We start from the raw sequence: 25989 nt of genomic DNA, 5'->3' as shown, positions 1-25989 counted from the left end.
CCGGAGTCCCTGGCGAGGGCGGAGGCGGTGAGAGCTGGGGTGAGCAGCTGTCCCCGGCAACCAGAAGGTCCCAGGGACCCCACCCCCGGCAGGGTTGGTACCCGAGCCGAGAGCCTGCTCTCCGGCCCGTGGCGTCTCGAGGGGCCGGTTCTGAGGCGGGAGCGGGAGAGAGAGGGGAGGGGCGACCGGGGGAATGTCCCCGCCTCTTTCCCCGCTTCCATAAATCACCGCAGCCGCGGCGGCCGCCGGGCCGGGAAGTGCACGGAGTCGGAGCGCAGCGTGGTGGCACCAGACACCTCCCTTTCCCCCGTCGCTGGCTTTCTTTCTTTCAGTGTGCTTTTTTTGTTTATTTGTTTTTGTTTTTTTAAACCTCCCCCTCTCCTGCCTCGCTCGGGTGGCTGCCCCAGCATAGCAGCCCGATTGCCGCTCCTCCTCCGCGGGTGCAGCCGCTCGCCCTCGCCGCCGCCTCGCTCGGCCGGGACCCGCGGGAAGCGAAAGCTCGGCGGCTCCGCCTGTCAGCCCCGCGGCCACAAACCCGGTGCGGACGCCGCAGCTCTTCCAGCCGTCCGCCGCACCGCGGGGGCCGCGCCGGCGCCGGGGTCCCGCGGACGGCTGGGGCGGCCGCTTCCTCTCCCGCCGCGGCCACCGGGGCCCGGAGATGGTGGCCGCCCGCGCTCCCGCGCCGTAGCTGGGCGCCCCCTAAGTTCGGGAGCCGCCGCGGCGCTGAGAGGCGGCTGCAGAAGGGCGAGAAAGTTTTGCCGGGTGCGCGGAGCGGGCCCTGGGCGCACCTCCCGGAGCTCCCTCCCCGCTTCCCGGCGCCTGGAGCCCGTCGGCGGGGAGTGGGGGTAGGCGGCATGGCCCGCGAGCCGGAGGAAGAGGAGGCGGCGGAGGCGGCCGCCCTGGCCCGCGGGGGTCGGGGCTCGCTCGGCCGGGCTGGGGCGCGGCGGCCGCCCCTCTGGCTGCTCTGCCTGGCCGCGGGCTGGCTGCTGGGCGCCGGGGCCGACGCCGACTTCTCCATCCTGGACGAGGCGCAAGTGCTGGCGAGCCAGATGCGGAGGCTGGCGGCCGAGGAGCTGGGGGTCGTCACCATGCAGGTAAGGGCCCCCCCCCCATCGCGCCTGCGAACTTGCCAGGCATTCCGCCTATCTCCTCCGCGCAGAGCCCGGTCCCATCCCCAGTACAGGTCCCCTTAAACGAGCACTGACCTCGCTGGCATGCACAGAGCCCCCTTTGCCCCGGACACCTCCGCCCTCCCCATGGACCCCCTGACTACACACCAACTCCTCTTCCAAGCACTCGGGTCCCCTTCCCTTTCTCCTCTGCAGAAGCCCCTGCCCTTTGCACAGACCCATTTTCCCCGCCCCCCGGCACAGTTCCATTATCTCGGCAAGGATTCTCAGGTTCCCTCGCACCTCCTTTCCTAATTTGCACGCATTTCCCCGCAGTCTTTTTTACCCCTCCACCCCTGCAAACTCCCCTTCCCACTTTGTGTACCCATCCCAGGACAGCCGGTCCCGCCTGGCCCGGATGATTTTCCGAGACCCCCAGTGTACCCCCTTGGTCACCTCTTCGGGTCCCCCAGACCTAGGCGCTGCAGTGGGCGCCGGGAGGGGAGGCATCGCTGCGTGCGCAGCAGCTCCGGGGCCACCTGGGGTCCCGGCTGAGAGCGGCCGAGAGAGTGAACTCCGCGCTCCCTTTCCCCGCCCGGGTGTATTGGGGGAGGGGCTGGCCTGGTAGACTCCGGGTAGATTCCCGACTCGTCCTGTGTGGTGGACTTTTTTTGTTGTTGCTTTCCGCTGTCGCTGTTGTCGGTTGCGCGCTGTCGGCTGTTTTTGTTTTGTGTATGCCTTTTGGGGAGGAAAAAGGGAGCATAGTGAATAAGGTTCCCATTTCTCTAAATTGTTTACCAGGTCCGTCCTCCCCAGGAGAGGAAGGGGGCTAAAGAAAGATTGCCCGAGGCTAGTAAGGAATCCTGAAGATGTTACTAATAACCAATAGTAGTAAAAAATTGCTAAACAGAAACCACCTGGAGATTCTATCGCGCCGTTATTTTAACCTCCTTGGCCCACTAGTTTAGGAGGAGAGGTTGAGATGACATTCCGAGTCTGAAACCTTTGCTATAACATTCTTCCGTAAAAGAACCTCATCCTCTTCTTATGTCTTCTAACAATAATAACGGTGATGAATGTGGTCTTCGAAAGAGCGAAGTTTCCAGGAATGTGTTCTTGGAATAGGTTTCTGATTTCGATTCTACTGTGACAACCCTTCTACCTCCCACCGGGAGAGGTGTTTTAAAGTCACTTGGGACTCAGGTTTCTGATGTCCTTTTTTTTTTTTAAACCTCTCTCCCTAACCCTACGCCCCCTCCCCCCACGCCCCAGTCTCCTTCCAGGATGATACAGTTTTCCTAAAGCTAGTTCCACAGACCTTTACCGCTGTAGTGAAAGACTGTAGGGTTTTTTGTTTTGTTTTAGGAGTGAGGTGAGGCTGAGGAGTGGATGGTTTGCTTGAATGGCAATGCTGCGTTTATTTGCAGGCACCGGCCCTGAAGTGCAAGAGTCCGATTTTTCTTCATGTGCATAATAGTAGACAAGCTTTTAAGATACGTCGTTTAACTTTTCTATGCAGATCTTTTAGGCTCAGATTAAGTTATAATTTTTTCCATATGCGTTTTCTGATTTCTGAGGATTGCTGACAGAGATCTTAGGAGTGAAGTGACCTTTAGAGGAAATGAACTAAAATGTTAGGGATAAACGAGGATTTCTTTTCCCACTGATGAATGTTTCAATTCAGAGGACAAATAATTGTCTTTTTGCATAGAGACCCTCTTTTAATAAAGGAAAGTTAATACGTTGCAGTTTTGGACTGTGTTTGTAAGATTAGCAGACATTTATCACCTTCATCCCATCACTAGGGCTGGACAAGGAACCTCAGGGTTTTTTTCCCCCTTCACCATATAAGCTAAGGACTAGCTTTTTCTAAGATGCTGACAGCAGTTTTACTGTTTCTCACCCGATCCTTGACAAAAGGTGAAATCGGATCCCAACACATTGTCATTCAGGTAGGGATCCAAAGCAAATGTAGTTTTAAAAGGCTTCCCTGTTGAAAAGGAGACACTTTAGAAAAAAAGCTCTGATCAGTGGGGGGTTTGTGCCCAAATGGCCCTTTATCTCCTCCCAACTGGCCTCTTTCTAACACCTTTGCAACCTCATTGTGGAAACTGGCCTCCTGGGGACAGGGTTTTGTCTGGCAAAATGTGAAGTGGCTTCTCTCCTTTTTTGAAAGGAGCAGCACATACTGTATTTAAATTCTTCTTCTTGAGCTGTACATTGATCTGCCACTTGCCTCCTTCTGGGAAAATTGGGGAAAGGGTGTCTTTTCAATTTTGTTAGACTGTCAGCTTTTGGGGGGAGGGAACACTTGTAAAAATCTAAGGCAGGTTAGATTTTTTGCCCTTAGAACAAAGGTTTCGAGCCTCACATTTTCCTCCGTAAACCTCTGGGATTTTTTCAATGTGTCTGAAATTATATGGGTTTAGCTGCCTAAAGTGCAGATAATATAGTCCTTCCTTGTGACATGTTGGATTTTATAGCTGTGGAGCTAATCTGTTGCTCAGAGGCAGGTGGCCTCATTTGGGCATTAAGGTGAGCAGGGTCAAACTTCCATCTGTAGATACGAGGGGGTTGGGGAGAGATGATGTCTCTTTGCAGAAAAAGAATGTCCTCTCTTGATTAAGGGATTGACTCTTCACTTGACCTTGGCGTTTCCAGTACAGTGCAGACCTTTCAGGACAGCATCTTCTTTGACAAGAAACTCTCTGTAGGTCAGTTTATACATGAAAAGCCTATTTCCAGACTTCAGTTGCTGCTGCTGCAATTCTCCAAGGACCGTTTTTAATTTTGAGAAATTGCAAAGTAGCCTTCCAAGGAGGCCTGTTGCCGCCTCTGTCACAGGACAGGCACAAGGAGTAATTTTACAAAAACAAAACCCAGGCCTTCTTTCAGCACTGTTGTTTCCCATGGCATAGTTTTTGTGCTTGCTGATAGAGAAGACAGTTTGAAAAGCGATCTATCTTAAAGATTTTCTTGGAAAGGTTTTCTCATGGAGGCTGCCTGTTCATGTTTTTTTTTTTTGTGTGTGGTGGTGGTTCCTTTTTAGTAATGGACAAAATTAAAAAAACAAAACAAAAACTCTAAATGATCTGCACCAGCTAATTTTGCCAGTGCCCTGGGAAAGCTGCCACTGAATACTGCCCCCCTGGCAGCAGACCCCATACATCATGGGTAAAAGTCAAAAACCTAATCATCGTCTCCTCAGGGGTCTCGTGGAGTGAAGCCATCAACGTTGAGATCTAGGGAGCAGAGAGTGGCTGTGTCCAGGGAGGCTTGCCTCTGCTTTTTCATTCATGCAACAAGTTTTAATCGAAGAGCATCGTAGAGTGGAAAGAACTCCACATTGGCTATTTGGAAACCTGGGTTCTAGCTCTGCCACTTGAGAAGTTGGGTGATCTTTATCTGCAAACCTGGAAATGATGATTCTTCCTAGAGATCTGTTCTGTGGACCTAATGGCAATAGTGTGTGTGAAGGCACCTGCTGATGTGAAGTTGGGGCTGGGAACTGTTGATGGACGTGGTTGTTCTTAAATGGAGAAATATTCCTTGGAAGCTGGCTGAGCACAGAGCATTATGCTAGCTGGGTGTTTGGGGGATTTACAGGGAGGTATCACAGCACAACCCCTTAAGGAGTTTGCAGCGTGCAGGCGGAGGTAAGGTTGCACAGGTAAAACAGTTAAGCAACAATGCCTGCTTGTTAGAAGGCATATCGGGCTCTGGGAGCCATTTCACCAGGCACTTATAAGGCCCATTTAACATTATATGACAATCCAGGCTTCCTAACAGCAAGGGCCTGGCACACGTCCAGGGTGCCCGCCTTGATGTTAGCTCTAACTCAGCTCTGCTGGGCTGGGCATAGTCACTGTGAACTTGGCAGACACACTAGCAGGTTGGTCGGACAGCTGCTGTATGGGGCTTGGAAGAGGGGTGGGTGAGGAGGGTCCTTCCAGCAGGGACAGAAGAAATACCAGAAGCGCAAACTTGAGCTTGAACTCAAATTGAAGAAAGAGCAGCAGCCAGGACAGTCATGACTTCAGAAACTGAAAGGCACTGTAGGGGTGAGGTGTTGACTGAAAACATAGAGCAGTGTTGTAAATAGTGGCTACAGCTGAAAGTGAAAGGGGAGGCCTTCTTTGTATGACCTAGGGCAGCATTACGTAAGTTCATTTTTCACATTGGCATACATTCAACAAACTTTTGGGGGAGGCTTCTATTCTATGAGGGGCCTTGGGTTCGGCTAAGCTGGGGATACAAGGTAAATAAGGCCTGGTCCAGGCCCTGAAGTTCTCAACTGATGATGCAGACAGATACAAAAGGAGGTGGTATGATACGGGGGTTAAGGAGAGGCAGAGAGGTGTTAGAAAGCAGTGGGCTAGTGCCATGGTAGAGAGAGGAACAGGGCATTATGGGAGTACAGAGGAGGGCTGCCGAAGCGCATCTGGTGAGGTGACGGAAGTTGGCTACTCCTCCTTTGGCCTTTTAAATGAACTGTCCACACACAGAGGCCAGTCCTGCAAGCAGAAACAGCCTCAGACATTAAGGGTAACCAAATCAGCAGTTCACCAGACATTTCTAATGCCCTTTGGTCATACTGGACAAGGTAGCTGTTGTATCTTAAGCACCAGAAAAGGGGGATGGCTGTGACTCTTGTACCTCTGCATATGGCCACACGTCTTACCTCATTTCTTTGGCCATCACGCCCGGAGTTTCTGTGGTTATTGGACATAACCATCTTTGTGGCTCTACTATAACTGCGTGCTGATTTGCAGTTATGTTTAGGCAAGGTTGGCATTTCCCCTTAATCATGTCCATCATACCAGGAATGGCATGTTTTAGGATGACTTGAACGTGTACTTAGGCAATCGAGAATGTTTTAGGGATGAAATAATCACCTGTATTTGCAAATAATGTTGTTTGAGCCTATGCCCCGTGCGCAGTATAAGCCCTAGTGGGAAAACCGCGGCCTTGTTTTCTTCTGAGATTGAATGTTTGGAGTGGAGGAAAATTGACCATTGGTGGATGACTTTGGATTGAACTTGGTAAGAATGAGCGCAAGGAAAAGCATGTTAAATCCCTTCTGAGGGACTCTCACTGGTGTGCTTAGTACTTCCTCCCCTTCCTCTCCACTGATACCTGTCTTAGCTGGCATCGTCGCCTGTGCTTACGCTTTTCCTGCCAGTCGTACTTGAGCCTGGCGGGGTGTGGGGGAGGGGAAGGAGATGGTGTTACACTTTCTAACTTGGTGCTATTTCTGGTTGCTGCGTGAAGAGAGTTCCTTCCTTGAGCTTAAGTGGATGAGCAGACAGGAAACTTGCAGAACTCTGGAAGTTAGGTATTATGTGCAGTGGGATTTGTTTTGAATCTGCTTGAACCTGGTGTAAGAGTGTATTGGAAGTCAAAAACATATAAAGGGCTACAGTTTTGACTCAGCTAGTTATTAACTATGTCACTTCCGGCATGTTATTAAATCACCCTGAACTTGAGTGTCTTCGCGCTTCATTTGGTTAATGGAGGGAAGTATCTTTGAGTACAAGGTCTAACACAGGAACAGTCAGTAAACAGAAATAAATATGGGACAATCTATTTAGTGCCAGGGCACAGAACCTGGAAGCAACAAACATGCAACTCCAGAGCCTGAATGAAACCGAAATCTAAGCTACGTGTGGTCAGTCCTCTGGCCCAGGGGTTACCAAAGTGTGGTGCACGGACCTCAGGGATGTGATGCAAAATCATCCTTTGCGGCTTGTGAGGAAAGTATTAGACCTGCTATTTATAGTTATTTATTTACTTTTAAGCTTTCTAAATGCAGAGACTTGAAAAAATATACAGAAGTAAAGAGAATAGCATAAGAATGCTCCTGTACCTCTCACCCAGCCTAAATAGCTATCAACTTGTGGTCACACTAGTTTCATATCTGCCTCTGCCTCCACATGCTCTTCCCCTCCCCCGCAGATTATTTTGAAGCAAATTCCAGGTATCACAGCATTTCATCCATAACATTTTTATTGCCTCCTTATTTAATTTCTATATTCATGTTTTATAATATGCATAATATATTGCTGCACTAGTGTATAAAATTTGCAATCCGTAAATACAAATCTTTTGGAGGATATATACTTATAATTTGTTTTATAATGATGTGCCTGAGCAAAATGATCACTGCGTCCCCTGGCCCTTTACAAATAGCTAGTACCTTTGCCCAGCAGCCTCCTTTGCCTTCCATATGTAACGCCCAAGTTTCTTTTGCATCTGACCCTCATTTTCGTGCCTGGCTTTCCCCACGAGGCTGTGAGCTTCCATGTTTTCTTAGTGGCCAGCTTATAGTCGGAGCACATGTATTTGACTGATGCGCCACAGGCCCCGTCTTCTTACTCCTGCTTTGTCCCTCTTGCAGAGAAGGAAGGCAGGAGTGAGAAAGGAACAAGGCAAAATAAGCTGTGAGGGAGGAGGGGAGGTTGAAGAGGAAAAGCTGATTATATATGTAATTATCTTCTGATGAGTCTGTCAGCAGATATTCCCTGGGTGCCTTGTTGCAGAATCAGAGGCTGGGAGAGTGCAGGGAAAGTATAGGATACCCAGTGCTTTCCCTCCAAGAGCTGTGTCTTACCAGAGAGGCTAAACCAACTTGAATAGGTCAAGGCAGTATAGAAAGAAATGCTGAAATATGGGATCAAGGTTACACCAGGGGGTTGCTAGCTCTGACGTTGCCAGGGGTCAGTTAGACAGAATGAGTGAGGCGGACCAGGTGTAGGTCAGTAGGGAACGGTGTTGGCTGTTGTAAACAGGAGGTCACTGATCGGGGCTGAAAGGAGGCAGCTGCTACTCAGCTTCTCCGATTGCTGCCCGGTGGCAATGAGGGTCCCGTGTTGCCACGTGACTCACTTTTCAGGAGAAGCTGGGTATCTTGTTTTTAGATGAAATCTCTTGATTCTTAAAATGTTGGCAAACAATCCACATTTAAAAAACAAAACAAACAAACAAAACATTGTGTGGGCCAAAGCAAACATGCCTGTAGGCTGCATCAGGCCAGAGGCCACCAGTTTGCGGTGTCTGGATTAGAATTATTCAGTGAGCTCCAGGAGACAAAATCAGTGCTTGTGTGTAAAGGTTATGGGGAAGCAAGTTTCTGTATGGTTGGAAGGACAACTTTCTGATAGAAGAGTTCTAAATTGGATTGCTTTAGGAGATGAGCTCCCTGTCATCCTAATTACTTAAGCAAATGGTCATCGAATGTTTATTTGGTGCCAGGCACTATGTTCGCTCTGAGGCAGCCATCGGTTAATTTCCAAGGCAGTGAATGGTATGAGAAAGGAGGTTCCGGATGCTTGGAGAAAGTATGTCAGAGATGTTAACCCATTTGGGGGGTGCAGAGGGATTCAGAGAGTGCCGTTCCCAGAAGTCTCCTTTGTGATGACGCCTTCAAGGAGTGGAAAAATAGCCTTAAGATTTGGAGTTTAGAAAGCTGGAGGGAAGGAAGGGTGCAGGAAGAGGTCAGAGAAGTAGACAGAAGTCAGGTAATGGGTCCTTGGATCCTTCATGTCCGTCAAGACACATGGCAGGTAACAGAGCACCCAGTTTATACCAGCTTAAACAAGGAAGTAAGTACTGCCTCATGCAATTGGACAGTCTAGGGGAGATCTTTGGGCAGGGCTAGATGAGGGCTCAGTGTGGCCGTACCCTCCTTCCCTCCATTCTCATAGGTTCTCCCCTTTGTTTCAACATGGCTGGCAGTAGCTTCTTAGTGTTTGAGTTGAGAATTAGCTGCTGCTTGTGCCTGAGTCTCTTGTCTTTGGAGGAGATGTGCTCTGGGCAGGGGTGGCGGGGCGTGGCGGGGGGGAATAGGAACCTGGAGAAATGAGGAACTTGGTGCCTAGAAAGCTCAGCTGAAGTGATTTAGGATTCAGGCACCATTAGCAGCCACCACATCCCATGGCCTGCTCCGTACCTAGGTTCTGTCTCCCCCAGTACAGTTCCGGGAGGGCCTGCTTTGCGGTCTCCCTGCTTCTGGCCTGCACACAGACTGGCTGGCCTCTCACTGTGGTCCTGTGGCCTGCCCTGAGGGGCTGTACAAACTCAGCCTCAGCAGGCCTGCCCTGGGCATGCCTTTTCTCCCTGACCTGTCAGATCCACGGATCACCGGGTGCCATGAGAACTGGGAAGAACCAGAGAGAAAGTCAGATGGACCTCTCACATTTTACAGATGAGAAACGGAGGCCCACTGGAGAGTGGCTCTCTGGAGCTTACACCAGTAGTACGTGTGGTAGACTTAGAACTCAGGTCTTCGTTTTAGGGTTGTTGCTTTTTGACCTTTTTCACAGTTCTACCCCATGGCAGCTCCATTTTCCTACAGAAGATTGCCTTAAAATGGAAAGGAAACTTGACTTAAGAACCTTTCCATTCCTCTTTTGAAAAAAACTGGCTTATTTCTTTTATGGTTGAGAACTTAAAGCTGATAGTCTAATTTGACAGCTAACTGGGTTTTGTTTTGTCTGTTTGTTTGTTTTAAAGCTACTTAAATACCTAGAAGTCAGTGAGCCACTGAAGAAATACAGAAATTCTGAGACTTACCACAATGTTAGATATTTTTAGATATTTCTTAAAAGAACAAATTTAAGTGGTCAATAGCTATTTATAATTGTGAACCTGTACCACCAAAGTAATTTTTAATTAAAAAGATAAAGCAGAAAAAGAAAACAGAACTTTAAGGGAGGAACAACTTTGGTTTTTTGGTATTTATATAAAAGCTACAGAAGGAAATTACACCTGTAATTTTCAGGCAGAGTGCTATTTTAGAATTGAATTTTGGGACTGCATATCTCTCCCCGGTTATTCGAAGTATGAAGTTCTTTCTTTTTGTGAAAATTGTAATAGTATCATTACTTTGGAGGGGTTGTTTGTTTGATTTGATAATGAAACAAAATAAATGTCATTTGAATGCCTCTTTACCTTGCCCACTTTGTTCTGAATTCAAAAGAAGTTTTCCCTTACTTCAGATTTACATAGTCACATGATTTCTCAGTTAATTACAGTTAGAAAAGTTCCAACACCCAAATACCAGCCTGGGTCCACTGAAAAGTAGCTTCTGGTCCATATATCCCTGGAAATAGTGTCCTTTATTGTCATTGTAGTAGAGAAGCCAGTGGAGGAAATTCTTATCCATTGTACATGATAACCTCCTGGTTTTGTTCCAACCATAACAGTTATTTTAAAGGCTCGGTCAAAGCCCAAGACTCCAGCACTTTTTTTTTTTCTGGATTCCCCTTGGATATTTTTTTTTAATTTTAATTTTTGCATCGAGTATTTGAAAAGATACTTCGAGGCCCTGGTGGAGGGGCAGTGAAAATCGGCAAGCCAGTGAGAATGAACCTGAATTTTTAATTAGGCTTTGAGTTGTTTCTGCAAAGTGTGGAGACATCATTAGTGATGTAAGTCTTGTTGCATTAGCAGAGACTGACATTTCACTTCAAACGGGGAGAGTGCAGCTGTCCTGTGCAGATAAAAGTTGCCAAGTGCAGAATAGCAAGGTGGATTGGTAGATAATTAGCTGTCCCACATTACTGCAGTGTGGAAGAAGCCCGCCAGTCATGGACAGGAAGGAGGAATTATTAGCGGGAGAAAATCCAAGTGTGTCATAAAGCACTTTGGAATCACTTCAGCTGTGGCAGAGCTGATAAGGAGTATGTTAAGGAAACAAGACAAACTGAGTCTAGTATATGATGGCCAGCTTTCTCTCTTTTTTTTTTAAACAAATCTTAATTCAAAAGAGGAATAGCCAGAAATTAATGATCCATAAATACTCTGAAATACAGATTCATCAGTCTGCCCTGACTCTGCATATAAAATAATTAACCAGCTTAAAATAGTCTTCATAGTTCCATGTCACTTGAAAATAAAGTAAGGATTCTAAATAGGAAAAAAAAAATCACAGGGAGACCATAAAGCCTTAACAATTACAGTTCTGTGTATAACCATGAAAAGATATTTGAAGAAGAAATTTTGAAGTCTGTCACCTCCCTGATATGTGTTACAGTATTTATAAGTGGTTTGAGGATATTTTTATGTCCTTATGGGTGGTGCACGTTTTAAAAGTTTTGCTGTTATCTTCCCATTCATCTCTGGGAATGAGCAGTGTGGAAAGACCTGTTGGGTTTCTTATCAGACATTTGCTAATTCACATGAAACTTCATGGGATTTTTTTCTGTCCACTGGATTGCACCCTGGGCCCCTATCAGGATCCTGGACGCCGTGTCCTAATTCCACTCATGTTTCTTGATTGGCTTTCTCCAAAGCCTGTGCTTCTCCTGGCAGCCCAGGGACAGGAAGTGCTAAAGTACTCAAGGTGCTGCGTTCTGCTTGGATGGTGTCCCCTCTGAATGAGGGCTACGCTTGGCTGCTGTAGGAGAGCCAGATTTCTGCTTTTTGCTGCTTGTCTGCTCCCTCTCTCGGTTGTTCCTGCCCTGAGCAGTTTTGGAGAAAGCCTGGAGAACTGAGGTTTTTGGCAATCTTGGCTATTGGATCCAGAGCAGGTTTCACTGACCCTACGTGAACTGGGGATATTTGCCCCTTTTGTAGTCCTTGGGGGGGGGACTAGACTGTGTGCTGACTTGTGAACCTTTTCATTTGTTATGGGTTGATATCCCAGAGTTAGTGTAAATTCAGATGACTAAGGAGGCCTGGAAATTTTTATTTGCATCCATGTGTAATCAGTTAACAAATGCGGGCAAGAGTTGCAAACAGTAAAGCTTTGTACGGATGAGGACTATTAGAGTGTAAGCTCTCACAAGAAAGAGCCCAGATTTATTCATCTGTATAGTCCTGGTGTGTTAACACAGTCTCTGGCACATGGCGAGGACTCAAAAAAGGTCTGGACTACTGAAATTGTGTGGTCATCTTTAAACAGTAGATTTTGTAACTTTCTAATACTATTCTGAATTTAGCTTTTGCTACTGTTTGTTTCATTACCTAGTCTAGACTTAAGTGAAATGTCTTGAGCCTACACTTGCTACTAAAGATTTAACATGTTTCGGATGAGTGACAGTGTCTAGCAGAGTAAGCACATCAAGACTCTAAGTATTAGTTGGTTCTGATGTCTAATTTCTTCATGTTAGAGAAAGCTTAGGTATGTATATCGGGGCCACTTAGGAATATAAAAAATACAAAAATGTGTGTGTACTTGCAAATTATGTACTTAGAGCTACTTAATCCTAGAGGTTAAATTCATCAGTTAGTTCATTTAACGAATATGTATTGAGCACATACTATATGCCAGGTACTGTGCTTGGATTTGAGTTCGTGGTTAACACGAGAGAGACAGGATCTCTACTCTTACAGAGTGTACCACCTACTAGGGGAAATAGACATTAAAGAAGTAATCATATAAATAAACATAAGTGATACACTTTTTGAGTAATGTTATGAAGGAAACAAGGATTATTAGAAAGACACCAGGGAGATCTTTTAGAAATATGTCAGATATGTTGCTTCTCTGCTTAAATCTCTCTAAAGGCTCCCATCTGACTCAGAGTAAAATCCAAAATTACAGTGGTCTTCACAGCCAGTGTGATCTGGCCCCTTATATCTTTGTGGCCTTATTTTTTATCTCCCCTTCACCCACCCAGTTCCCGCCCCCCCCCCCCCCCCCGCCCCAGTTCCCGACACAATGTTCCTCTAATGCTCCAAGCACACACTTGCCCCAGAGCCTTTCTACTTGCTCTTCCTTTTGTCTGGGAAGAGCAAAAAAACTTTTCCTGCCCATCTTCTTTAAAACAGTATCCTCCCTTGCCTCTCCTTACTCTGCCACCTTACCCTATTCATTTTGTTTGTCATGCCTCTTAAGTTCCCACAGGTAAGCTTTGTATTATTCACTTGTTTTCTTATGGAATGCTGCTTGGCATTTAGAATTACTCAACAAATACTTAACTGGATAAGGTGAGTGGGAGTGACAACTCTGGACTGGATGGCATGGGAAGGAATCAGAGGAGGTGATTCAAAGGAGGAGCCAATCAGAGGAGAGGTGGGAGTGGGGCTAGCAAAAGAAGGGGGAGCCAGTCAGGGAGGGCAAGGGCTAGCATTGGAACAGAGACAAGAGCCTGTGTGTAGAGGTCTTGAGGCCAAATTTTGGCATACTTAAAGAACTGAAAGATAGCCAGGTGGCTGACTTATTAGCCTGCCAGCAGAAAGATGATGCAAATGAGGAATTTGAACCTTATTTCTAATCAATGCAAGTGTGATTGTTTCCCTATAACTCTTTTGATCATGCCTTTACTGATAAGGACCCATTCGAAAGGTGAAGATGCACGATGAAAGACCCTGGATCTGTAGAGGTCTGGAGGTTGGAAAATCTGTGGCAGGTCATTTGTTTCTCTCTTGCAACAGAGGGAAGGAGAGAGGGAGGGGGAGAGGGGTGGGAGATTACTGCTTCATGAAAAATTTAAATGTGGCTTCATTCTTCTACACCTATAAATTAAAAAAATACTCATGCTTCCCATGTTACTCGTTTTCTTGGAAGGGGGGGAAAACAACTGGAGCAAACTCTGAATACAGCAATGAAGTCCTGCAGTAATGACTTAGATGTACTTTCCCCCCATTGTATTGCATTCATTCAGATAGATAGATAGATTTACACACAGTAAAATGGACTGTTTTTTCTCCCCGCAGATAGCAATGATCACTTTTTAATGGGGCCTTTAAATTTTAGAACCAAATCTTTGTGAAGTGGGTTGAACATTTTTTTTTCATTTTAATTTAAAAGTTGTAAAATGTACATAACATAAATTTTTTTATCTTCATCATTTTTAAGGGTGCAGCTGTGGCATTAAGTACATTCACATTGTTGTGCAGCCATTACCACCATCTATGTCCAGAACTTTTTTGTCTTCCCCAACTGAAACTCTGTAGCCATTAAACAATAACTCCTCATTTCCCCCTCCCCCCAACCCCTGGCAACCACTATTTACTTTCTACCTCTATGAATTTGACTACTTTAGGTACTTTGTATATGTGGAATCATACAATATTTGTCCTTTTGTGGCTTATTTCGCTTACCGTGTCTTCGGGGTTCATCCACGTTATGGCATGAATCAGAAGTTCCTTCCTTTTTACAAAACCGTAATTTGAAAAGACACACGCACCCTTATGTTCATAGCAGCACTACTCACAATAGCCAAGAAATGGAAACAACCTCGATGTCCATCAACAGATGAATGGATAAAGAAGATGTGATACACATATACAATGGAATATTACTCAGCCATACAAGAGAATGAAATTATGCCATTTGCAGCAACATGAAGGGATCTAGAGATTATCATACCAAATGAAGTAAGTCAGAGAAAGACAAATATCATATGATATCGCTTATGTGTGGAATCTAAAATACGACACAAATGAATTTATATACAAACAGACTCACAGACATAGAGAACAGACTTGTGGTTGCTAAAAGGGGCAGGTGTAAGGGAGGAATGGATTGGGAATTTGGGATTAGCAGATGTAAACTATTATATTTAGAATGCATAAAAAACAAGGTCCTACTGTATAGCACAGGAAACTATATTCAATATCTTGTGATATATATACATATATATTCATATATGTATATATACATATATATGAATATATATTCATATATACACATATATAACTGAATCACTTTGTACAGAAGAAATTGTAAATCAACTATACTTCGATAAAATAAAAATAAATTCCTTTTTTAAGGCTGAATAATATTCTGTTGTAAATATATATCATTATTTTGTTTGTCCATTTATCCAGAGATGGTCCCTTGGGTTGCTTCCACCTTTTGGCTACTGTAAATAATGCTACTATGAACATGAGTGTATAGATACTTGTTTGAGTCACTGCTTTCAATTCTTTTGGGTATATACCCAGAAGTGGAATTGCTATATCATATGATAATTCTATGTTTAATTTTTGACAGAGAGTCATACTGTTTTCCATAGTGGCTGCACCATTTTACATACTTATCAGCAATTCACAAGAATTCTCATTTCTTCCCATTCTTGCCAACATTTGTTTTTGTTTACGGTAGCCACTCTAATGGGTGTGAAAATGTACTCTTTTTGGTGTAGAGTTCCATGAAATTTGGTAAATGCACATCATGGAACTCTCACCACAATCCAAATACAGAAGGTTCATCACACTTCAAAATTCTCTGTTGCTCGTTTTAGTCATTCCTTCCCTTCCCCCACTCCCCAACTTGCTTCACCTGAAAACCATCTCCATCTCTAATTTGCTTTTTCCAGAGTGTCATATAAATGGAGGCATTACAGTATGCATTTTGAGTCTGGCTTTTTAAATTTAGTATAATGCATTTGAAATTCATCCATATTATGTATATGAGTAGCTTATTCCTTTTTATTGCTGAGTAGAATTCCACTGTGTGGATGTACCACAGTTTGTCTATCCATTAACCAATTGAAAAACATTTGGATTTTTTGAGGCCATACATCTATAAATATTCTTAATGTAAACATTCCCATACAAGTTTTTGTTTGAACATAATTTTTCATATTTCTAGGGGTGGGATTACCATGTTAAGTGTATGTTAAACTTTGTTAGAAACTGCTAGTCTGTTTTCCAAAGGAGCTATCTCATGATGTATTCCCACTAGCAATGGATAAAAGTCCTGGTAGCTCCACAGCCTCACCAGAACTTGATTGGGTCAGTCATGTTAATGTTAGCCATGGTAAAATGTGTGAAGTGGTATCTCATTGTGGTCTTAAAGAACATTTCCCTAATGAGTAATGGTGCTGAGCATTTTTTCATGTGCCTATTTGCTATTAGTATATCTTTTTTGGTGCAATATCAAAACCTTTGCCCACTGTTAAATTGAGTTGTTTCCTTTTTTTCATTATTTTTTTTAAAAAAATGATTTACTGATTTTTAAATTAAATTTGTAGATTTGTACAATGATTATTATCATCTAGTTTTATAACATTTTCATTACTCCTGAAAGTTCCTATGTGCCTGTTGTTGAGTTTTGAGAGGTACTTAGAAAAAATATTCAGATGTACTTTTAATTTCCTTATGAGTGCCAAATTCTACTACAAGTTGTTTTTTTTAATTTTTTTTTATGCAGCAGGTTCTTATTTAAATTATCTATATTATACATATTAGTGTATACATGTCAATCCCAATCTCCCAATTCATCACACCACCTCCACCACCCCCCGCCACTTTCCCCCCTTGGTGTCCATGCGTTTGTTCTCTACATCTGTGTCTCTATTTCTGCCCTGCAAACTGGTTCATCTGTACCATTTTTCTAGGTTCCACATATATGTGTTAATATACGATATTTGTTTTTCTCTTTCTGACTTACTTCACTCTGTATGACAGTCTCTAAATCCATCCATGTCTCTACAAATGACCCAATTTCGTTCCTTTTTATGGCTGAGTAATATTCCATTGTATATATGTACCACATCTTTATCCATTCATCTGTCGATGGACACTTAGTGTTGGAAGATTTTTAATCACAGTTTCAATTTCATTGCTTGTGATTGGTCTGTTCATATTTTCTATTTCTTCCTGGTTTAGTCTTGGAAGGCTATACCTTTCTAAGAATATGTCCATTTCTTTCAGGTTGTCCATTTTATTGGCATAGAGTTGCTTTTAGTAGTCTCTTATGATTCTTTGTATTTCTGTGATGGCCATTGTAATTTCTCCTTTTTCATTTCTAATTTTATTGATTTTAGTCCTCTCCCTCTTTTTCTTGATGAGTCTGGCTAAAGGTTTATCAATTTTGTTTATCTTCTCAAAGAACCAGCTTTTAGTTTTATTGATCTTTGCTATTGTTTTCTTTGTTTCTATTTCATTTATTTCTGCTCTGATCTTTATGATTTCTTTCCTTCTACTAACTTTTGGTTTTGTTCTTCTTCTCTAGTTTCTTTAGGTGTAAGGTTAGATTGTTTATTTGAGATTTTTCTTGTTTCTTGAGGTAGGCTTGTATTGCTATAAACTTCCCTCTTAGAACTGCTTTTGCTGCATCCCATAGGTTTTGGATCGTCGTGTTTTTGTTGTCATTTGTCTCTAGGTATTTTTTGATTTCCTCTTTGATTTTTTCAGTAATCTCTTAGTTATTTAGTAACGTACTGTTTAGCCTCCATTTGTTTGTGTTTTTTACATTTTTTTCCCCCTGTAATTGGTTTCTAATCTCATAGCGTTGTGGTTGGAAAGATGCTTGATATGATTTCAGTTTTCTTAAATTTACTGAGGCTTGATTTGTGACCCAAGATGTGATCAATCCTGGAGAACGTTCTGTGTGCACTTGAGAAGAAAGTGTAATCTGCCGTATTTGGATTGAATGTCTTATAAATATCAATTCAATCTCTCTGGTCTATTGTGTCATTTAAAGCTTGTGTTTCCTTATTAATTTTCTGTCTGGATGATCTGTCCGTTGGTATAAGTGAGGTGTTAAAGTCCCCCACTATTATTGTGTTACTGTCGATCTCCTCTTTTATAGCTGTTAGCAGTTGCCTTATGTATTGATATAAGTTGCTTTTTTAAGTGACATTGTTTTCACAAGAAATTTGCTTTCACAGCTTAAAGAATAATGGTGCCCAGGATTAGAAAGAATCAAGTATAATCTAGGATAGATAAAAATCTTTAAAAGAGAATTCAGGAATTTTCAGTTCTTGTTTTCAGCAAGAAATAAAGCATTATATAAGAGCTTTGGTTAATGTGTCCTGAGTAGAGTTGTAGATTTAATCAGTCAGTCTTAGTAACTATTGACTGACCTCCTGTACACCTCAGCACTGTTCTAGGTGGTGATAACCAGAACTCAGTCCCTGCCTTTGGGCGGCTTGCCTTCTGGGAGAGTGAGATAAATATTCAAGCATGCAAAAATTAAATCAAAATGACACTAGACCCTGACCAGTTCTGTGAAGGAGTTAAATTAGGCTACTGTGCTGTTTAAAGGAAGCCTCCTGGGGGAGCTGAGACTGAAATGGGCTTGGGGAGGTAGACCTGGGAGGAGCTGGAAGAAGGAGTAGGAAGCATAGGCCCTGAGAGTAGAATGGGTTGGTGTGTTTGAGAGGCTGAAAGGGGGCACTGAAGGAGGGTGGGAGTGGAGGAGGAGGAGAGAGGATAGTTACAGTGGGAACCAAAGAGTTTGGATTTTATTCTGGCTGAAATGGGAAGCCATTGGAGGATTTTAGGCAGAGAGTGACGTGGTCGTGATTGAATTTTGCTTTAGAAATATCCCTCTGGCTATTGGGTGCCTTGGTTGTATGTGGTGGGGATGGGGAAAGGAAGCAACGGAGGCAGGGAGACCATTAGAGTAATGAAGGTATGTGTTCTTCATGGACAGGTAGGTATTGCCACATTTACCTTTGTGATTTCATTTAAATATGATGAAACTGTGTTATTTAATGCTCTACATCAACAAAGGCCCACTGGACCAAGGCTGTGATTTGAAAGAAAGTAGGACAGCTGCCATAGAAGAACAATTCAAGAAAATAAGACTTTTCAATGTAGAATATATGAGACAGTGGTAATCTCTTTCCTATGTACAGATACTCTATCTGTACATAGGAAAGATACTCTTTCCTATGTACAGATACCAAGTGATTGATCATCAAAGGCGTTGAGATCTTAGCTTACCAGCTATGTAACTTTTGATAAGTCCTTTTTCCCTCTTCAGAGCCTCAGTTTTCTCACTTTATATATAGAAAAATAATACCTGCCTCAACCCTGGGCTGTTGTAAGCGTGGCCATGTGTGTATGTCATAGACCCCTCATTATCATCGTCTGTGGTTCTGTTCGGATGTTTTGAACTGCAAGTAACAACCCATCCCAACAGCCCATGAAACTGCCTTAAAGGATAAAGAGTTTGTTGGCTTAAGTAACTGAAAGATTTATATATAATGTGAACTTTCAGGCACTGTTTGATTAGAGGCAGGCTCCATTTGTCCACCCCCACCCCAATATCCCCCTGGCTCTATCACCCTCTAGGAGTTAGCTAACCTTCAGGCTGGCTTTGCCTGTAGTAAAATAAGGTCAGTGATCCCAGGTCTCTCTGGGGACATCAGACTCTTCAGAAGCGGACAACACCTCCCCTCTCTCGTAGGAAGCCTTGGCTTCATTCTGATTGGACCTTACTGTGATTAGTGGAATGCAAGAGGATGGGATGCCATTCGTTTGTGCCAATCAGTTCCTGTTCCTAGAGCTGGGCATGGGATTGATTCCACCCACATCTCATGACAGCTACATAATTGAGTGATTTGGACAGCAAGAAGATAACACAGATGTTCACTACAGTTGTCTCTGTCATCGATCCAGTGACAGTAGAATATGAGAATGATTTTCTTTATTTTGGCTGGTGTCTTATTTATGCTGGACTCCATCCTCCGCCCCCCCCCCCTTAAAAATTATTTACTGATTACTTACATGAAAAATAGGTATGGTATCATGTCAGTATGATGATCTGGGACTGCTTAATCTATTTGGTTAATAGAAGAATCCAAATCAATTAGTTTAGAAGGCAATTCTAATAATTTCTCTATTAGAGTATAATTTTAGCTTTATGTGAGATGATTATGGTTTGGAATTACCCATGCTGGTGGAGTTTACATTTTATGAAGACTACCAATATATCTTAATATGATTTATAGACAGAATCATGTTTCTAAGCACCCGGTGGCAGATACTTTATAATTTGTGTTTTGCAAATTTTGGTTTTTTGACCAATCTCCATGTGCTCTTCCCTAATTTTTCTTGTTTGGCTGTGTCTCTTCCACAGTGATGTTTAGAAAAGTCATGAAGAGAATTGCTACTTTAGGGTGTGGTAATTAAACAGCCTGCATTTAGTTCATTTAGTTATTGAAATGAAATAATAGTTAATATATTTTCAAGTGAATATAAATACAAAGTTTATTGAATTTTAATAAATTTTGAGAGATTTATAGTTTGAACATAAATACAAAGTATTGAATTTTTAATAAATGATTTTTGAGAGATTTATAGTTATGAGAATAATTACCATCTATTTTGGACAAAGTTACCGAGAATCCGTTGTTCACGGAATCTCATTTTGACATGGTAAAATATTATCAAGGAGGTAAAGTATGAAAAGCATCCTTTTTTAGTTTACCCTCCAAAAATCTGTCTTCTGTTTGAGTTGATTCAAGAGTTATAGGACTTGAATGCAACACAGTGAACTTCTTGTTGAATTTTCATTTAGCATGTTCATATATTACTGAAGTAAAGATTTGTGGTGCCAGTCCCAAAATATCTGACGTTGAATCAAGAGATGGAAAGCCTGCTAACATAACCGCCATTGTTCCTCCATCCATTCTTTTAATCCATTTAAAATGTGCATACAATCTATCAAGCAGTATGGCTTATTCAGTAATTTTAGGTACCTTCCATTTCATTAGAATTTCATTTTTATACATTGGTTCTCTTGGTTATGAGACTAAGATCAAAACTGTATAGACATTGGACTGTTTCTTTTTTTTTATAATGGAGAGAGTCTTTTTTTTTTTTAATTGTATTTATTTTTTGGCTGCGTTGGGTCTTTGTTGCTGTGTGGTCTTTCTCTAGTAGTGGCGAGCGGGGGCTACTCTTTGTTGTGGTGTGTGGGCTTCTCATTGCGGTGGCCTCTCTTGTTGTGGAGCACGGGCTCTAGGCGCATGGGCTTCAGTAGTTGCAGCACGTGGGCTCAGTAGTTGCGGCATGTGGGCCCTAGAGCACGCGGGCTTCAGTAGTTGTGGTACGTGGGCTCAGTAGCTGTGGAGCACGTGCCTAGTTGCTCCATACCATGTGGGATCCTCCCAGACCAGTGATCAAACCCTTGTCCCCTGCGTCGGCCACAGGGAGGTCCCGGGACTGTTTCTTCTTAGTTTTCTCATCAGATTAGGATTCTATAGATGCTTTTTTCCCTCAAAACATTCATCTCACTACATAACACCTTTTCAACTTAAGAAATGATTCTTGCAGCTGAACAATTTAGCCAGGAAAATTAAGTGAACGATGAAATAAGTAATCCTTCATTTCACTGTATTTAATGTCTACTACTAGTTAGGCGTTCTTGTAGATGTTGAAGACAGGAGTCAACAAAATACAATCCTGCTTGCCTAGAGCAGACATTCTACTGGGGTGATTAGCAAGCAGGCTGGGAACAGCAGGGAGACAAGGGTCAGTTCAGGGAAACTATGTGAATGCACTGGTCAAGGCTTCTGCCTGGTGGATGGGGATGGGTCACGTGGCCAAGAGGAATTGTCTGAGGGATTAAGTCTTTTCAGGCTAGTCTCTCCCAGGCCACATTTCTTATTTATGGCATTTTTAGAAGACTCACAAGTGGCCTGTAAACAATTACTATGCTTTTACTCTTCCTCTGTGTGTTTCCTATAAACCCTTCCCTTGGATTTTTCTTTTTTACAACTCAGCTGCCTGGGATTTACCTCATTCTCCAATCTCCTAGCACTGTCTTGACAGGAAAGGGAATACTTACCTTCCTGTAGGCTTTGTGGATGTACTTCAAACTAAAAGTGATTTTTAAGTAGCAGAGGTGCTCCCAAAGGTGGCAAGAGATGTGAATAGTTCCAGCGATCCTCAGTTTACAAACAGTCTGCCTTCCAAAGCTCATTTTGAAGCCTGTTGTTTAGAACAACATTCACCCAGAGAGATTATAAAAGCAGACCTAGTTCCCAGGCCAACTCACAAAAGCCTGTTGGGAGAAACTGGGATTTTAATCCAAGCTTTCTCACTGCCCTTCTGAGCCTCAGGTTCCTCACTGTAAAAATTGGGGGTACATTCCTAATTGTTGTAGAATTATAAGAGGATATCTGGCACAATGCCTGATGCCAGAGGTCTCACAAAGTCTTAGCTTTCCTTTAGGAAGGAAGATGTTGCTGTGTCTTCAGAATTTCATGTTCCACCCCTCACTTCTAGATTTTTTGAGCAGCAGTGAGGGTCGTGGGTGTGTGTGGAGCTGAGAAATGAGTAGGATAAATCGTCTGCGTTAGTAAGGGCAGGGAAGGGGAACGTGTTAGAATATGATGAGCTACTATTTATCGAACGTTTACTGTGCACTATGTACCGTGCCAAGCACAGGTTAAGTTTTGGCTGTTTTTATTTAACTCAGACATAGGCCAGTGGATCAAGGTTTGTTGCCAAAATGTCTGTTCTTAATAGCTTTAGCCAAAGTGAGTGGTTCTTCAGGTACAAATGGCTCTCCTCAGCCTCTGCCCACTTCTATATATATTTTTTCCATTTAGCCCCTATCTGTAGATCAAGAATAACTATCTGGGGACATTTTTGTCTGTCACCAAGCTGTCTCAGCAAAAAGGAGGATGCTTTTCAAATTCCCAAAGGGCAGAACAGCCTTCTCTCTGGTACCGCAGGCCTGACTGGGCCTGGTTTCCTCTTGAAATGTCTCCCTGTGATGTTGTAACTTAAAAGATGGAGGGCCGTTTGATCCAAGCCCAGGATTTGTTGGCTACAGGGTTTTTGTTAATAGAAAACACTCACACACCTCTAGGGGGGAGAAATTAAAGCACATACTTCTTCCTCTTTGACCTTCGAACCCTTGCCATTTACATCAAACACTCGCAAAGAGGGAAGGCTAAATTAATAATCTGTGATAGTTCCCTCTCTAACAAGGCTCACTTTAAACTTGGCATTTTCTCCTCAAACTGATGAGTTTCCATCTTCTCAGAAGATGTATGTGCCCTTCAGACATCTGAGGGGCGGCAGTGCACTTTGTGGGAAGTACTTTGCTAACACCGTGTTCTCCATTCGGCGAGTTTCAAAAATACTCTGTCTTTCAAGAACAATTACAAAGTGGTTGCACAAAGACTGAGTGACTTGGCTTCTGAGCCTCAATTTCTTTGTCTGTAAAATGGGGAGTACTAGCTTCCTCAAAGGACTGTGGTGAACATCAAATAAAAGCATGTATCTCGGAGTGTTTTGTATTGTGCTTTTCAGATTTAATCTCTTATACTCGGGGTGTCCGCAAATGGTAATGGGAATATAGGTGCAGAGTAATATTTTCTCTTTTATTTATTTTAAAAACTTTTAAAAAATGAAGTATAATTGATTTACAGTGTTTTAGGTGTATAGCAAAGTGACTCAGTTATACACACACACACACATTCTTTTTCAGATTCTTTTCCATTATAGGTTATTACGAGATACTGAATATATTTCCCTGCACTATACAGTAGGTCCTTGTTTATTTTATATATAGTAGTGTGTATCTGTTGATCCCATATTCCCAATTTATCCCTCCCCCCAATATTTTTTCTTTTAAAATGTAGGATCCAAAGCTCCTGCCCATTAATTTTCAGTAAACCTTCAACACTTTGAGATCCTTATGTAACAGTAAAAGATGAAATCTAGAAAACTTTGCTTAGAAATCTTTAAAACAGTAAATAATCAAACTTACAGTCCATAGAGGCCAGTGTGATATGACTGTAATGTTAATAATGCCTTAAATTTATTACCCTGCTTCAGGGCTTGGGCAGGGGTTGCTTTCAAATGGTCCAAACTATAAACATGCAGTCCATGAGTGTCAAAGCCCCCTCTATACAGAACCCAAAGCAATGGGAAATGAGGTTCCTTTCTTCAAAGACTGCCCCCTCTTTTAAAAGAAATTATTAATGAAAATGAACGGTGAGATACTAGCTTTGTTGTATTGAAATCATATACTCTCTTTGACTTCCTTAAGAGATGTTTCCTTAGTTTTCTTGCTTGACTAAAAGTGGTTTGAAACTCCAGAACTCTCATATTTCTCCATGAGTTTAAAAAGAGCGGGACAGTTGTTTTAGAAGTTCAGGATAAAAAATGAAAATTTTTTTCATCTGGGTAGGATTTTTCACTTGGGAGAGAGAGGAGGGTTGAAGAAGATATTCTATAGCTGCTGTATAAACACCCTGTATTGGGGGGATTTTTTTTTTTTTCCTTTTGGGCTGCGCTCTGTGGCCTATGGGATCTTAGTTCCCCGACCAGGGATCGAACCCGCATCCCCTTAATTGGAAGCGTGGTGTCTTAACCACTGGACCACCAGGGAAGTCCCTGAGGGGATGTTTTATCTTTAGTGAAAGCCACTGGAAATCTTTGTTGCTTGAGGAGTAAGGGCATTTTTATAACTTGAGAAACATGTAGGGAAGGATAACCATTATTCTGATACCATGGAGTTGGGTTCTTCCATTATTTTCTTAGAACAGGCTTTAGACAAGCGACTCTGGCCTCCATGTCCCCTTTCCCAGCCTTTATCCATGGGTTCATACGAGGCCTCTGGACAACACCAAGTGGACCCTGGCTGCAGGTCCCTCCAGGCTCATCTCACAGGAAGGAGTTTTCCTGCTCATTGCAGGAGGTAACTTTCCCCTGTCTGAAATCCTTCTCACACAGGAATAGTAGGCTTCCTTTTGTGGAGTACTCACTGTTTCTTTAGCGTTAACAGGAGTGTAGAAGACAGCACTCTGCTGGGACTTCCAGGGTGTGCTGTGCAGTTTTTGGCTGGAACAAATACCATCCTCAGTGCATGTTTTGTTAGCCATGTGCAAGGCTGATGAGTCATGGAAGGCATGGGGTGAAGAGAACACTGGGCTTGTCCTTGGGGACTCAGCTCTGGCACTGCCTTCTCTAGAAAGTGGTCTGTTTTCTTACAATTATATTTGGGTTGAGTACTGCCCCGACGTGACCCCTTCAAACTCTGTACTTGCCCTTGGGTGCTGCATATGTGTAGGAGCTAAGTCTGTTCTCCCTGAATCCTCAATACCTTGCAGAGTGCCCAGAATAAGAGTAGGCCTTCAGAAAAAGCTGCATGAATGAACTCAATACCTTGCAGAGTGCCCAGAATAAGAGTAGGCCTTCAGTAAGAGCTGAATGAATGAATTTGGAAGTAAAGACCCAGGGCTCCCCCTTACTAACCTCTCTGGGTCTGTTTCTTTATCTATAACATGGGAGTAAGTAATACTTCACAGAGCTGTTAGATCAAATGAGCTGTCTCTAAAATCCCTTTGTGAATTATTTAAAAATTAACATATTATAGAAGTTCTTTCTTGTGGGAAAGATTTGTTTTATCTTTTTATATATGTAGATAAATAAAAGGACATTCCACTTATTACTACGGGTGGACTTGTTCTTTGTGTAACAATTTCATTCTCCAAGAAGAAGTAATTATGGAGAAATAATGAGCTGAAAAACTTAATCATTCATTAAGCCAGTGATGGCCCATGAGTGGTTTAATAACTTAAATATATAGCTGGACACCTCACTTATAATGTTATATATTCTGTGAAAATGTATCATAAGTTTTATAGGAGCATTACTTATTACATTTTTACTTGCTACTTCCAAAGATTTGAGGAGCATTTTGAAGAATACAGATTACTGGAATTGTCATACCTGTCTCATGACGTATACACAGGGAGGAATACTTTGAACGTGTTACGGCCCACAGCTGGAAAATATGAGAACGCAGGCGTAAGAAAGGCATTGTGTGGATGCCAACCAGCTCAACCCTGGAGCTGCAGCAGCCTTGTTGGGTGCTTTTGTCTATACCTTCTTTTCCCCTCGGAATTACCAAGGAGGGGGAGGCCCCCTGCCACTAATTTTAAGTATTCCCTTCCCTCTGACACACACACCTTTTCTCCTCCCTGCAGTGGGTTTAAACACATTTTGTGGGTGCTAATGGCGTGAGCTTGTGGTCCTCATAATCTCCTTACAGAAGCGTATGCATGGTAAGAGGCCGTATTTAATAGACTCAGCTGCTTCTGTGAAAGAATGCTTTGTGGAAGAGAGCCTTTGTGTATTTCTCCATCTCTCTGGTTCCTGGGGCACTTCCCAAGTCTCTCTGACTCTCAGTGGTGGGGCTGGAAAGGACCTACTCCAGAATAATGGGAGAGAG

At 43.0% G+C, this 25989-nt stretch overlaps 1 protein-coding gene across 2 annotated transcripts in view; it reads left to right on the top strand.

Moving 5' to 3' along the window:
* Positions 1-854: 854 nt before the first annotated feature.
* The window catches only part of CACHD1 (cache domain containing 1), a gene marked incomplete at its 5' end in the record, with an annotated part of 217684 nt that continues 192549 nt past the window's right edge, over positions 855-25989 (top strand). The window contains one exon of one of the 2 annotated variants that reach the window (XM_082678734.1): positions 855-1094. In XM_082678734.1, coding sequence (XP_082534860.1) covers positions 855-1094 — 240 coding nt within the window. The remainder of the gene's footprint in view (positions 1095-25989) is intronic. The other variant, XM_082678735.1, reaches the window with a different exon arrangement.

This window comes from Grampus griseus (assembly GCF_964374135.1).
Source record: "Grampus griseus genome assembly, chromosome: 1".
In the NCBI taxonomy this organism is placed as follows: domain Eukaryota; kingdom Metazoa; phylum Chordata; class Mammalia; order Artiodactyla; family Delphinidae; genus Grampus; species Grampus griseus.
Note: the sequence above shows the minus strand (reverse complement) of the source record. Positions and strands in the feature narration are given on the sequence as shown.